The sequence below is a fragment of the Lissotriton vulgaris genome, chromosome 11, assembly GCF_964263255.1.
Source record: "Lissotriton vulgaris chromosome 11, aLisVul1.2, whole genome shotgun sequence".
Classification (NCBI taxonomy): domain Eukaryota; kingdom Metazoa; phylum Chordata; class Amphibia; order Caudata; family Salamandridae; genus Lissotriton; species Lissotriton vulgaris.
The window spans coordinates 11,722,058-11,737,289 of NC_141699.1; the positions used below are offsets into that span (position 1 = coordinate 11,722,058).

The 15,232-nt window shown below is 52.1% G+C and overlaps 1 protein-coding gene across 4 annotated transcripts in view; it reads right to left on the bottom strand.

Moving 5' to 3' along the window:
- The window catches only part of ULK1 (unc-51 like autophagy activating kinase 1), a 210,060-nt gene that overhangs the window by 72,470 nt on the left and 122,358 nt on the right, over positions 1 to 15,232 (bottom strand). For all 4 annotated transcript variants that reach the window (XM_086942657.1, XM_086942660.1, XM_086942658.1 and 1 more), the window contains 2 exons: positions 7,551 to 7,633; positions 2,662 to 2,712 (listed from right to left, as the gene is read on the bottom strand). In XM_086942657.1, the coding sequence (XP_086798783.1) occupies positions 2,662 to 2,712; positions 7,551 to 7,633 (134 nt within the window). The remainder of the gene's footprint in view (positions 1 to 2,661; positions 2,713 to 7,550; positions 7,634 to 15,232) is intronic.

Genomic DNA, 15,232 nt, shown 5'->3' on the forward strand with positions numbered 1-15,232 from the left:
GGTCTTGGGTCGCCCACTCCCACTGGCAGAAAAGGCTTGCAGTCCTTGGACGAGGTGTCAAGCCTTGAGTCGCCCACTCTCCCACCGGCAGAAAGGGCTCGTAGTCACATACAGAGGTGTCAAGCCTTGGGTCGCCCACTCCCACCAGCAGAAAGGGCTCGTAGTCACATACAGAGGTGTCAAGCCTTGGGTCGCCCACTCTCACCGGCAGAAAGGGCTCGCAGTCATACAGAGGTGTCAAGACTTGAGTTGCCCACTCTCACCGGCAGAAAGGGCTCGCAGTCACATACAGAGGTATCAAGACTTGAGTCGCCCACTCCCACCAGCAGAAAGGGCTCGTAGTCACATACAGAGGTGTCAAGCCTTGGGTCGCCCCACTCTCACCAGCAGAAAGGGCTCGCAGTCACATACAGAGGTATCAAGACTTGAGTCGCCCACTCCCAGCGGCAGAAAGGGCTCGGAGTCACATAGAGAGGTGTCAAGCCTTGGGTCGCCCCACTCTCACCGGCAGAAAGGGCTCGCAGTCACATACAGAGGTATCAAGACTTGAGTCGCCCACTCCCACCAGCAGAAAGGGCTCGTAGTCACATACAGAGGTGTCAAGACTTGAGTCGCCCACTCCCACCGGCAGAAAGGGCTCGGAGTCACATAGAGAGGTGTCAAGCCTTGGGTCGCCGCACTCTCACCGGCAGAAAGGGCTCGCAGTCACATACAGAGGTATCAAGACTTGAGTCGCCCACTCCCACCAGCAGAAAGGGCTCGTAGTCACATACAGAGGTGTCAAGCCTTGGGTCGCCCACTCCCATCAGCAGAAAGGGCTCGCAGTCACATACAGAGGTATCAAGACTTGAGTCGCCCACTCCCACCAGCAGAAAGGGCTCGCAGTCACATACAGAGGTATCAAGACTTGAGTCGCCCACTCCCATCAGCAGAAAGGGCTCGTAGTCACATACAGAGGTGTCAAGCCTTGAGTCGCCCACTCCCACAGGCAGAAAGGGCTCGTAGTCACATACAGAGGTGTCAAGCCTTGGGTCGCCCACTCCCACCAGCAGAAAGGGCTTGCAGTCCCTGGCAGAGGTGTCAAGCCTTGGGCCACCCACTCTCACTGGCAGAAATGGATCGCAGTCACAGGCAGAGGTCTCAAGCCTTGAGTGGCCCACTCCCACAGGCAGAAAGGGCTCGCAGTCACATACAGAGGTGTCAAGTCTTGATTCACCCACTCCCACCGGCAGAAAGGACTCGGTGTCAAGCCTTGGGTCGCCCACTTCCACCCACAGAACGGGCTTGCAGTCACATACAGAGGTATCAAGCCTTGGGCCGCCCACTCCCACTGGCAGAAAAGTCTTGCAGTCCTTGGCCGAGGTGTCAAGCCTTGAGTCGCCCACTCCCACCAGTAGAAAGGGCTCGCCGTCACATACAGAGGTGTCAAGCCTTGGGTCGCCCTCTCCCACCAGCAGAAAGGGCTCGCAGTCACATACAGAGGTCTCAAGCCTTGAGTCGCCCACTCTCACCGGCAGAAAGGGCTCACAGTCACATATAGAGGTCTCAAGCCTTGAGTCACCCACTCCCACCGGCAGAAAGGGCTCACAGTCACATATAGAGGTCTCAAGCCTTGAGTGGCCCACTCCCACAGGCAGAAAGGGCTCGCAGTCACATACAGAGGTGTCAAGCCTTGATTCACCCACTCCCACCGGCAGAAAGGACTCGGTGTCAAGCCTTGGGTCGCCCACTTCCACCCACAGAACGGGCTTGCAGTCACATACAGAGGTATCAAGCCTTGGGTCGCCCACTCCCACTGGCAGAAAAGTCTTGCAGTCCTTGGCCGAGGTGTCAAGCCTTGAGTCGCCCACTCCCACCAGTAGAAAGGGCTCGCAGTCACATACAGAGGTGTCAAGCCTTGGGTCGCCCTCTCCCACCAGCAGAAAGGGCTCGCAGTCACATACAGAGGTCTCAAGACTTGAGTCGCCCACTCTCACCGGCAGAAAGGGCTCGCAGTTACATACAGAGGTGTCAAGCCTTGGGTCGCCCACTCCCACCAGCAGAAAGGGCTCGCAGTCACATACAGAGGTGTCAAGCCATGGGTCGCCCACTCTCACCGGCAGAAAGGGTTCGCAGTTAGAAACAGAGTTGTCAAGCCTTGAGTCGCCCACTCCCACAGGCAGAAAGGGCTCGCAGTCACATACAGAGGTGTCAAGCTTCGGGTCGCCCACTCCCACCAGCAGAAAGGGCTCGCAGTCACAGGTCAGGCACACCTCTCAAAGGAGTCAGTCACTTGTAAGCCCCACCCCTCCAAGGCCGCCAGGGCTGGAAGAGTCAGTGAAATGTCCATCCAGGTCACGTCTGTAAGCTAAAAGCGCATCTCCAATTCTGGTAGGAGTGGGAACGCGTGTCACTGGTCCAATTCCCATCCTAAAGACTGGCTGGGCTGGAGGAGTCAGTCACATGGCACGGTCACCCAGGTGGGGAGACAACAGCTTCAAAGAATGAAGTCATTGCTGGAGGGGACAGGGTCAGCTGGAAGACTGGGAGAGTTTACACCACGGAGGACCCTGACGTGCTGTGGGGTGGCCATGGGAGTGCCTGTTTAAAGCAACAAAGTGACCCTGGGCTCGGGCCAACCCCGCAGCAGCCGAGCCAGCAGCCCACCCCGCCTTTACTCACACTTCTTCATGGAGGCGCTCACGTCCAGGTATGGGTGGTGGAAAAACTCATCTGCAAAAGAAGAGGGGCACGTTAGACTCTGCGGTCAGATGGACCCCACGCCTATCACTGCTATGGAGGAACACCCAACAGACACCAGCCGCACACCTGTGACATAACCCACTGTGGTCTCGTGGACAGGATGTGCACTGCGGCAGCTGTAGTTGTAGTTCTAGCACCCCCACTTATTCACGCTATGATCTTCGGCACCTTACTGTCTCCATGCTCGGTAGAGGCCTCATCAGCCAAGAGTGGGGTGCTTAGAAAAAAGGCAGAGTCTGCAAAGACGAGGGTGGCACTGACCGACCCATGCACTTCCACAGAACAGACTGCTCACGCCCACCCAGTGGACCTGGTCTTTCCACCCAAGACTCACTTCCACATGACATGCTGCTCACACCTGCACAGTGGACCTGGTGTTTCCACCCAAGGCTCACTTCCACATGACAGGCTGCTCACACCTGCACAGTGGACCTGGTCTTTCCAACCAAGACCCTCCACACATGACCGGCTGCGCAAACCCACCCACTGGCCCTTGTCTTTCCACGCAAGAGCCTTATTTACACATGCCAGGCTATTCACACCCACCCAATGGCCCTGGTATTTCCACCCAAGACTATCCACACATGACAGGCTGCTCTCACCCACCCACTGGGCCTTATCTTTCTACTCAGGACTCTCACTTTCACAAGATGTGCTACTCACACCAACCCAATGGCCCTGGTCTTTCTACCCAAGAACCTCAGTTACACATGCCAGGCTACTCACACCCACCCATTGGCCCTGGTCTTTCCACCCAAGAACCTCAGTTACACATGCCAGGCTACTCACACCCACCCACTGGCCCTGGTCTTTCCACCCAAGAACCTCAGTTACACAAGCCAGGCTGCTCACACCCACTCACTGGTCCTGGTCTTTCCACACAAGAGCCTCAGTTACAGATGAGAGGCTACTCACACCCACCCACTGGCCCTTGTCTTTCCACGCAAGAGCCTCAGTTACACATGCCAGGCTACTCACACCACCCACTGGCCCTTGTCTTTCCACGCAAGAGCCTCAGTTACACATGCCAGGCTACTCACACCCACCCACAAGCCCTTGTATTTCCATGCAAGAGCCTCAGTTACACATGCCAGGCTGCTCACACCCATCCACTGGCCCTTGTCTTTCCACCCAAGAGCCTCAGTTACACATGCCAGGCTGCTCACACCCACCCACTGGCCCTTGTCTTTCCACGCAAGAGCCTCAGTTACACATGCTAGGCACACACCCACCCACTGGCCCTTGTCTTTCCACCCAAGAGCCTCAGTTACACATGCCAGGCTGCTCACACCCATCCACTGGCCCTTGTCTTTCCACCCAAGAGCCTCAGTTACACATGCCAGGCTGCTCACACCCATCCACTGGCCCTTGTCTTTCCACCCAAGAGCCTCAGTTACACATGCCAGGCTGCTCACACCCACCCACTGGCCCTGGTCTTTCTACCCACGAGCCTCAGTTACCCATGCCGGGCTACTCACACCCACCCACTGGTCCTGGTCTTTCCACCCAAGAGCTTCAGTTACACATGCCAGGCTGCTCACACCCACCCACTGGCCCTTGTCTTTCCACCCAAGAGCCTCAGTTACACATGCCAGGCTGCTCACACCCATCCACTGGCCCTTGTCTTTCCACCCAAGAGCCTCAGTTACACATGCCAGGCTGCTCACACCCATCCACTGGCCCTTGTCTTTCCACGCAAGAGCCTCAGTTACACATGCCAGGCTACTCACACCCACCCACAGGCCCTTGTATTTCCACGCAAGAGCCTCAGTTACACATGCCAGGCTGCTCACACCCACCCACTGGCCCTTGTCTTTCCACGCAAGAGCCTCAGTTACACATGCCAGGCTGCTCACACCCATCCACTGGCCCTTGTCTTTCCACCCACGAGCCTCAGTTACACATGCCAGGCTGCTCACACCCACCCACTGGTCCTGGTCTTTCCACCCACGAGCCTCAGTTACACATGCCAGGCTGCTCACACCCACCCACTGGTCCTTGTCTTTCCACGCAAGAGCTTCAGTTACACATGCCAGGCTACTCACACCCACCCACTGGTCCTTGTCTTTCCACGCAAGAGCCTCAGTTACACATGCCAGGCTGCTCACACCCACCCACTGGCCATTGTCTTTCCACGCAAGAGCTTCAGTTACACACGCCAGGCTGCTCACACCCACCCACACACTGGCCCTTGTCTTTCCACGCAAGAGCTTCAGTTACCCATGCCAGGCTGCTCACACCCACCCACTGGCCCTTGTCTTTCCACGCAAGAGCCTCAGTTACACATGCCAGGCTGCTCACACCCCCCACTGGCCCTGGTCTTTCCACACAAGAGCCTCAGTTACACATGCCAGGCTGCTCACACCCACCCACTGGCCCTTGTCTTTCCACGCAAGAGCCTCAGTTACACATTTTCATGCTGCTCTCACCCACCCACTGGTCCTTGTCTTTCCAACCAAGAGCCTCAGTTACGAGTGCCAGGCTGCTCACATCCCCCACTGGCCCTTGTCTTTCCACCCAAGAGCCTCAGTTACGTATGCCAGGCTGCTCACACCCCCCACTGGCCCTGGTCTTTCCACGCAAGAGCCTCAGTTACACATGCCAGGCTACTCACACCACCCACTGGCCCTTGTCTTTCCACCCAAAAGCCTCAGTTACACATGCCAGGCTGCTCACACCCATCCACTGGCCCTTGTCTTTCCACCCACGAGCCTCAGTTACACATGCCAGGCTGCTCACACCCACCCACTGGTCCTGGTCTTTCCACCCACGAGCCTCAGTTACACATGCCAGGCTGCTCACACCCACCCACTGGTCCTTGTCTTTCCACGCAAGAGCTTCAGTTACACATGCCAGGCTACTCACACCCACCCACTGGTCCTTGTCTTTCCACGCAAGAGCCTCAGTTACACATGCCAGGCTGCTCACACCCACCCACTGGCCCTTGTCTTTCCACGCAAGAGCTTCAGTTACACACGCCAGGCTGCTCACACCCACCCACACACTGGCCCTTGTCTTTCCACGCAAGAGCTTCAGTTACCCATGCCAGGCTGCTCACACCCACCCACTGGCCCTTGTCTTTCCACGCAAGAGCCTCAGTTACACATGCCAGGCTGCTCACACCCCCCACTGGCCCTGGTCTTTCCACGCAAGAGCCTCAGTTACACATGCCAGGCTGCTCACACCCACCCACTGGCCCTTGTCTTTCCACGCAAGAGCCTCAGTTACACATTTTCATGCTGCTCTCACCCACCCACTGGTCCTTGTCTTTCCAACCAAGAGCCTCAGTTACGAGTGCCAGGCTGCTCACATCCCCCACTGGCCCTTGTCTTTCCACCCAAGAGCCTCAGTTACGTATGCCAGGCTACTCACACCCACCCACTGAGCCAGCTCTTTCCACCCAAGACCCGTTCTAACAGGACGCAGCCAGACCCAGGCATGTGGCCAATCACAAATATGCTGCATGCCACGGCTCACACAGGCTCCGCCCTCTCCCACCCTTGGATAAGGGCCCAGAGATTCTTCGTAGGGTGGATTCACAGGAACGTGTTGCCAGGTATTCCGAATTATGAATGATTATTTTTACATTGATACATCACCGAGTCTCTCAGCGCTGTAAACAGCAGGTGTTACTCCCAGTCAACAGATGGGCCCTATGTCATCTGCCTTGTAAGGATGAAAGGTACGCTCTCTCGGTATGACCTCTTGCAAACAGACACGAGGGCCTGTAGATGCCAATGATTCCCCAGAAACAGGTGCGAGGCGCGAAGAAGCAGCGGGCAGGGCTCAGGCAGGCCGGCCTGCCCGGAGGCACCGCTGGCAGAGGGCACAGGCCCTCACTTCATACCAAACCACATGTTTTTCCCTTTTCAGCTCAAGCCTTAATTAAAGCAGTGACAGTGTCTTGGCGCTCCTTGGGCCCAGAGCCCTCAAGGGAAGGAGTCCTCCCCGAGGCCCAGATCACAGGGAGGACTAGGAACCCGGGAAGGGCAGTGATTCTTAACCTGGGTCTGCGACTGCTTAGAAAATTAAATAATATTAACAGATTAATAAGGTGTAAATTAAGAAGCAAATTGTAAAATAGAAAATATTAAAACATCCTGTAAAGGTGAAGAAATTGGAGGCTAAAAATAAGTTGCGATTTTAATACTGAATCATGGGAGCAGTGCAAGTGCATTAAAATAATATAATATGGACGATGGTTGGCCAAACAAAGTAGAAATGATCCAACCTTTCCATTACAAGGACTTTTTAAAAATATATATATTTGTGTATTAAGTAAAATATTCCAGCATTGGCATATTTTTGGGTATTGTTTTTCGATTCAAATTACCAAAATTGTTTAGGCCAGAAGAGGGAAAGAAGGGACCGCTTGCGCTGTACAAGGTGCCGTTCGCAATGATAGCACAGTGCGGACAAGCATCCGCACTGTGCAATCACAGCGAACAGCATTTTTGTATGGAATTCCGCAGCTTGCGAAACTCCGCGTAGTGCGACTGAGTTTTTTTTTGCACTTCGCGTAGCTCCGAGTAGTACAACTTTGCGAACTCCGCCCAGGGTTATTCATCGGGTGCAATGAACACTGAGCCCACACCGTGGCCCCACGGGCCTCAGCGAGGAGCTTGAGTTTCCTCTGAAAGGTAGAATGCGTAGTAACACAGGTTGGGAGGGACACACCTTCTAAGCTGATATATCAGATAAAGTATGGATCACTTCTATCCAGAATGGGCCAGAAAGATCTGTATGGTGTAACCACACACATGCACGCGTTTCAAGCTGCCATCCGTGCGCTCTGGAGTCGTTCTTACCGAAGTCCATGCGGTCCTTCTGGTTCCGCTGCAGCAGCCCCATCAGCAGCCCCTTCAGGTGGCTGGAGGTCTCCCGTGGGATGCTGTAAATCAAACATTGGACCCAATTTAACATACAGAATAGAGCCCTGGAGAGACGCTCAGAGCACACTGCATAAGGTGACTGCTTCGAAACAATGGGCAGGGAGGCTCTATGTGCGGGCTAGAGTGCCAGAAGATGGCCAGCTAGGCACTAGGTGGGAGGTTGGTGAGGGGTCGGAGTCAGGGTAGGTGGTATGTGAACACTGCGTAGAGGCTAGGTGGTATGTGAACGCTGAGTAGAGGCTAGGTGGTATGTGAACACTGCGTAGAGGCTAGGTGGTATGTGAACACTGCTTAGAGGTTAGATGGTATGTGAACGCTGCGTAGAAGCTAAGTGGTATGTGAACACTGCGTAGAGGTTAGATGGTATGTGAACACTTCATAGAGTTAGTGTATTCTGAGAATTTTAAAGCGCGTGAGACTAGGCGAACGGTCATTGGAGGCCATGTCAGAGGCGAAGGACACCAGCTGAGAAGCCTCGGTCTCCTCTGCTCTTTCAAGTGATTTTAAGGCCACTAGGACTTTGTGCCTGTCGAAGCAGAGGTGTCTGGTGGGTTGGTAGCATCGATGTCACTCTGCAGACGCAGGGTGCAGAGCCTTCTAGACACCTAAAGGTGAGGCGCAATATGTTGAAAGTGATTTAGAAATGAAAAGTTACCGGTGCAGAGTGATATTTTGGCACTTGCGCAGGCTGATGGGGAATCCAGGGAGCTTCAGGTATTACTGAGAGGTGTCACTTGTCATCTTCATTAAATGCCATTATATCCTATAGGATTTAGATTTCGGCAGACAGGATATCATCATCGTTGTGACAGAGTCACCCGTCCGCCAAGGTCTAAATCAGGCCCAATGTTGTGATGAGCTTTGCACATTATAAGCTTTCCAGAATCAAGGCTCGATGCTGTGCCTGTGCTAGCCATCCATCCAGACAGCTGCATCCCTAAAGGCATGGATGGGAAACCCAGGCTGGAGCACTCTGGAGAGCTCTGCATGCTTGAAGGCCCAATGGGAAGTGTGTGCACTGCGGATGCTCCTCCCCTTCGGCAGATACGAGTATTGCGGATGCTCCTTCCCTACGGCAGACATGAGTACTGCGGATGCTCCTTCCCTACAGCGGACATGAGTACTGCGGATGCTCCTTCCCTTCGGCAGACACGAGTACTGCGGATGCCCCTTCCCTACGGCAGACGAGTACTGCGGATGCCCCTTCCCTACGGCAGACGAGTACTGCGGATGCCCCTTCCCTACGGCAGACATGAGTACTGCGGATGCTCCTTCCCTACGGCAGACAAGAGTACTGCGGATGCTCCATCCCTACGGCAGACAAGAGTACTGCGGATGCTCCTTCCCTACGGTATACACGAGTACTGCGGATGCTCCTTCCCTACGGTATACACGAGTACTGCGGATGCTCCTTCCCTACGGTATACACGAGTACTGCGGATGCTCCTTCCCTACGGCAGACAAGAGTACTGCGGATGCTCCTTCCCTACGATATACACGAGTACTGCGGATGCTCCTTCCCTACGGTATACATGAGTACTGCGGATGCTCCTTCCCTACGGTATACACGAGTACTGCGGATGCTCCTTCCCTACGGCAGACGAGTACTGCGGATGCCCCTTCCCTACCGCAGACATGAGTACTGCGGATGCTCCTTCCCTACGGCAGACATGAGTACTGCGGATGCTCCTTCCCTACGGCAGACAAGAGTACTGCGGATGCTCCTTCCCTACGGCAGACATGAGTACTGCGGATGCTCCTTCCCTACGGCAGACAAGAGTACTGCGGATGCTCCTTCCCTATGGCAGACATGAGTACTGCGAATGCTCCTTCCCTACGGCAGACACGAGTACTGCGGATGCTCCTTCCCTATGGCAGACATGAGTACTGCGGATGCTCCTTCCCTACGGCAGACACGAGGACTGAGGATGCTCCTTCCCTACGGCAGACAAGAGTACTGCCGGTGCTCCTTCCCTACGGCAGACACGAGTACTGCGAATGCTCCTTCCCTACGGCAGACATGAGTACTGCGGAAGCCCCTTCCCTACGGTATACACGAGTACTGCGGGTGCTCCTTCCCACCGGCAGACATGAGTACTGCGGATGCTCCTTCCCTAGGGCAGACGAGTACTGCGGATGCTGCTTCCCTATGGCAGACACGAGTACTGCGAATGCCCCTTCCTTACGGCAGACATGAGTACTGCGGATGCCCCTTCCCTATGGCATACACGAGTACTGCTGATTCTCCTTCCCTATGGCAGACATGAGTACTGCGGATGCTCCTTCCCTACGGCAGACACGAGTACTGCGAATGCCCCTTCCCTACGGCAGACATGAGTACTGCGGATGCCCCTTCCCTACGGCATACACGAGTACTGCAGATGCTCCTTCCTACCGGCAGACATGAGTACTGCGGATGCTCCTTCCCTATGGCAGACATGAGTACTGCGGATGCTCCTTTCCACCGGCAGACACGAGTACTGCGGATGCTCCTTCCCTATGGCAGACATGAGTACTGCGAATGCTCCTTCCCTACGGCAGACACGAGTACTGCGGATGCTCCTTCCCTATGGCAGACATGAGTACTGCGGATGCCCCTTCCCTACGGCATACACGAGTACTGCTGATGCTCCTTCCCTATGGCAGACATGAGTACTGCGGATGCTCCTTCCCTACGGCAGACACGAGTACTGCGAATGCCCCTTCCCTACGGCAGACATGAGTACTGCGGATGCCCCTTCCCTACGGCATACACGAGTACTGCAGATGCTCCTTCCCACCGGCAGACATGAGTACTGCGGATGCTCCTTCCCTATGGCAGACATGAGTACTGCGGATGCTCCTTTCCACCGGCAGACACGAGTACTGCGGATGCTCCTTCCCTATGGCAGACATGAGTACTGCGAATGCTCCTTCCCTACGGCAGACACGAGTACTGCGGATGCTCCTTCCCTATGGCAGACATGAGTACTGCGGATGCTCCTTCCCTACAGCAGACACGAGTACTGCGAATGCCCCTTCCCTACGGCAGACATGAGTACTGCGGATGCCCCTTCCCTACGGCATACACGAGTACTGCAGATGCTCCTTCCCACCGGCAGACATGAGTACTGCGGATGCTCCTTCCCTATGGCAGACATGAGTACTGCGGATGCTCCTTTCCACCGGCAGACACGAGTACTGCGGATGCTCCTTCCCTATGGCAGACATGAGTACTGCGAATGCTCCTTCCCTACGGCAGACACGAGTACTGCGGATGCTCCTTCCCTACGGCAGACACGAGTACTGCGAATGCTCCTTCCCTACGGCAGACATGAGTACTGCAGATGCCCCTTCCCTACGGCATACACGAGTACTGCGGATGCTCCTTCCCACCGGCAGACATGAGTACTGCGGATGCTCCTTCCCTACGGCAGACATGAGTACTGCGGATGCTCCTTTCCACCGGCAGACACGAGTACTGCGGATGCTCCTTCCCTAGGGCAGACGAGTACTGCAGATGCTGCTTCCCTATGGCAAACATGGGTACCGCGGATGCTCCTTCCCTATGGCAGACATGGGTACCGCGGATGCTCCTTCCCTACGGCAGACAAGAGTACTGCGGATGCCCCCTCCCTATGGCAGACACGAGTACTGCGGACGCTCCTTTGTGACGCAGGTAATCACAATATATACGTAGGATAAAGAAACCAACCTGTGGTGGAACTGCGCGATACGGCTGCGCCGGGCGAGGCAATCACGCTCACCCTAGTGCTCGCTGGCAGCCTCTGCATGGACCTTTGCCTCTCTGAGAGTCATCTGGAAGAATCGGTGCCCCACTGGTCGAGAAGAAGAAGCTGACTTTCCGGGCGTTTGTCGTCTTGAAGACATCTAAGAGGAATCTGACTTCTTGAATGCATGGTCATTTGTTTTGCCAGGTTGGCCCTAGAACAATCTCCCCCTCAGCAGACGTCATCGACAGTGCGTAAGCCGTAGTGGTTGGGTAGCTTGTCGCTGGCATGGGAGTCAGAGAAGGATCAGTGCTGAAAGTGTTATAGAGCCTAAAACTGCAGGTGTGAGCCCTTCACACTTGTCGAAGACTAGAGAAGAAACATTCCAAAAACCTTAAATTGTACTGCAAAAAGAAAGAGAACGGAACGTGAGGGAGGCCCTTGAACAGTTGAGGTGGGACTGAAAAGTACCGCAAAGACTCAAACTCCTGCTCCAAAGGAGAACAAAATCCTTCCCAGATGGAAGTTCTCTGAACAGGGTGAGGGTCATCCTTCGGTACCATATGTCTTGTGCTAATTCAACTTTTTGTCCTTTGTATCCTGCTGAGTTGTTCATACGAAATGACATACAGATGACAGCAGAATCCAGTATTGGAAAATTAAAAGCTTTTCCCTCGCTCACTGAAAGATGCTCTGGCACACAGGACCAATCTCCCAGCTCTCTAGAAGGGGTCAGAGCTGCCCCCTCTGTTGGACAGGGCTTGGCCTCAGGCTTGGTAAGCTTCCTATAATCTACAGAGTGCTTAGAAACATGGGGAACAGGCCACCACCCTTGCTCCCTCATCTCAAATCTTTACCAGAGTGAAGCATAAGGCAGAGTCCCTGCCCATCAGATGTGCCTTCGGACACTCTGTGTCTGCCTTCACCACTCCCCGGGGTGACGCAACCCACTCCCACACACCAGCTGGTACTGGGTGCTTCGGGTCTGATGGAGGAGGTGTGAGCACTCAGGGCACGAAGTGTCAGTATTGTAAAAAGTGAGACGGCTGAGCTCCTGAGGCGCTATAATTCATGCCTGTCTGTTGGCTTGCCAGCTCCTCTTCTAGGGGTCTGCCATCTCTGTGCCCAAGAGGCACTTACAACGCGCTGTGGGCTCGACACCCTCCGTTAGACGCATGTATTGAGGCCGAGCCCGGGGGGTTCTGTTAAGACCTCCTCATACCGAGCATCAGCTCCTGCCCACCCACAGAAGCACAAATATTGGTATTGACTTGTTAGTTTGAGTGCTGTAAAGCAGCCTCGCTCCTGGCAGAGTCTTGCCCAGGCTTGCATTGCCACCTCCTGGAATGAATATGAATAGGTGGCATCTAGTAAGAATCAACTGAAAGTGGTATAATTTAATGTAAATGGGTTAAATAATCCGAAGAAAATGCGGGCCATAGAGATGTGGATCAAATCAGAAAATCCTTCGGTAATTCTTTTACAAGAAACTCATATTTCCTCAATAAAATTATCTGATTTCTCTATGTTTAAGGCCTGGGCCTCGTATCGAGGTTTCTCCAGTACCTCTGCGTCCCATAGAGGGACAGCTATCTTTTTAAATAAAAATATTCAAGCAGAGGTTATAAATTCTGAAAGGGATCAGCTGGGGCGTTGGTGTTGGGCTACATGTACAGTTAAACATACACAGAGGCCTATAACTTTTGTTTGTTTTTATGCACCGATTGAGGACAACTTTAAGATCTATGAAGAGCTGTTTCAATCTTTGCTGACTGTTACAGAGGATGTGGTAATTGAGGGAGATTTTAATATACTTATTAATCCGATAATAGACTCCTCTACTAAGGAGACAACTACTAAGGAGACAACTAAAACCTAAATCATTGAAAATTCTGCAGAATTATGGGGCTACGCTTGATGTGCAGGATCCATGGCGTATGCATTTTACGGTATACAACGTTTAGCACGCATTTTTTACCACGTACTACCATTACAACGCCGGCATTACCACGCATACCATTACAACGCATTGCGCTGGGGGGCGCTCTAGGATAGGGAATAAGTTTAATTTTATATCCAACACCTTCCCTAGTGTCCACGGGGACTGGAGTTGGAATATAAAATTATACTTACCACTATCCAGCACCTCAAAGCGCTATGCGTTGTAACGGTATTCGTTGTAAATACCGCGTTGTAAAGGTATGCGTGGTAATAGTATGCGTTCTAACGTCATACATCCGCATTTTACATCTAAAGGAGAATTTACGTGCTGGTCAGGCAGATTTAAGTCTTCATCTCGTATAGATTTTTTTTTGGTCTCTAGAAAGCTTTGTTTCAGTCAGCAGAGATTTCTTCATAATGGATTTTCAGATCATTCCATGGTAGTTTTAGAGATTTATTTAGAAAACTCGATAAAAATTCCCAAGCGATGGGTCTTTAATAGACAATATTTAAATGATGAGCTTTGGGTTAATTCTATAAAGGTAGAGATTAAAGAATTTCTTACTCAAAATTATGAATCAGCCCCACTAAATATTGTCTGGGAGTCGCTTAAGGCCTTTATCCGTGGAATAATCATCGGAAAGGATGCGGCCAACTTAAAGGAATTCAGAGTTAAGAAGAAAAACCTAGAGCAGAAAGTTCAAGTACTTAGCACTATAAGCCTTCACAACCCATCTAGAGCTAACCAATGATCAGGCAAAACGGGATCTTAGTGCTAATTACTATACTCAGAGTGAAGCTGTCTTTCGGCAACAGCATCAAAAGATATACGAAGAAAGCAACTTCACGGGCAGATTTCTGGCTTGGCAGGCTAAGGAACATGCTGCCGCCAACCTAATTAAAACTCTAAAATGTCCTCTTACTGATTCAGAGACAGATGATCCGGTTAAAATAGGGGATATAATGCTTAAACAAAATGAATCCATCTATGGTCAACACCAGAGGGTAGACCCCTTTCTACTAGAAACTTTTTTACACAATAATAAACTACCTAAGCTCTCAGAAGTTGATCAACAGTCTTTGGCTAGATTATTTTCTAAGGAGGACTTAGAGAGAGTTATAAAGGATCGCCCTAATGGTAAAGCTTGTGGCCCAGATGGGTTTCCATCGGAATTTTTTAAGGTCTTTTTTTCTGCTTTTGCCGATTTTTTTCTCATATTAATAAATGTTATGTTAGAGGGAGGTACAATACCAGATTCCTTCAGACAAGGCAACGTAGTGAGTTATTTGAAAAAGGGGAAGGACAGCAAGGACCCAAATTCTTATCGCCCGATAACATTACTAAATTCTGATTACAAAATAGTAACGAAACTTCTATCATTGCGCTTTAATAATATCACGGCAGAATTGATCCATCCGGATCAGAATGGTTTTATTGCGGACAGACAGTAAGCAACTAACACACATTATTTAATTGAGGCTCTAGATTATTTTGAGACACGAGGGATTTCTGCTTTAGTTTTATTATTAGATGCTGAAAAAGCTTTCGACTTGGTGGTTTGGGAGACACTGTTTATTATTTTAGGACACTTTGGGGTTTTGGTTAAAATTATTTCTTTGATTCACAATCTATTTTCCAACGCTAAAGCTAATGTAATTGTTAACAACACAGTGGTGGGGTCAGTCCTAGTAAAACGAGGTACAAGACAAGGATGTTCCTTATCGCCATTCCTTTTTACCTTTTTCATCGAGCCCCTGGCAATAGCATTGAGGAACTGTGCAAAAATCCCCCCCCCCCCCCCCAATTCCATCAATGGCAAAATGTAAATTATATGCAGATGGCATCATGCTTATTATAAAACTGGAACTTAGAGTTCAAGCTAAAGTATTTCAGCTTTGCGAGGATTTTGACATTCGAGGAGGATACCGTCTAAATAAAAAGAAAAC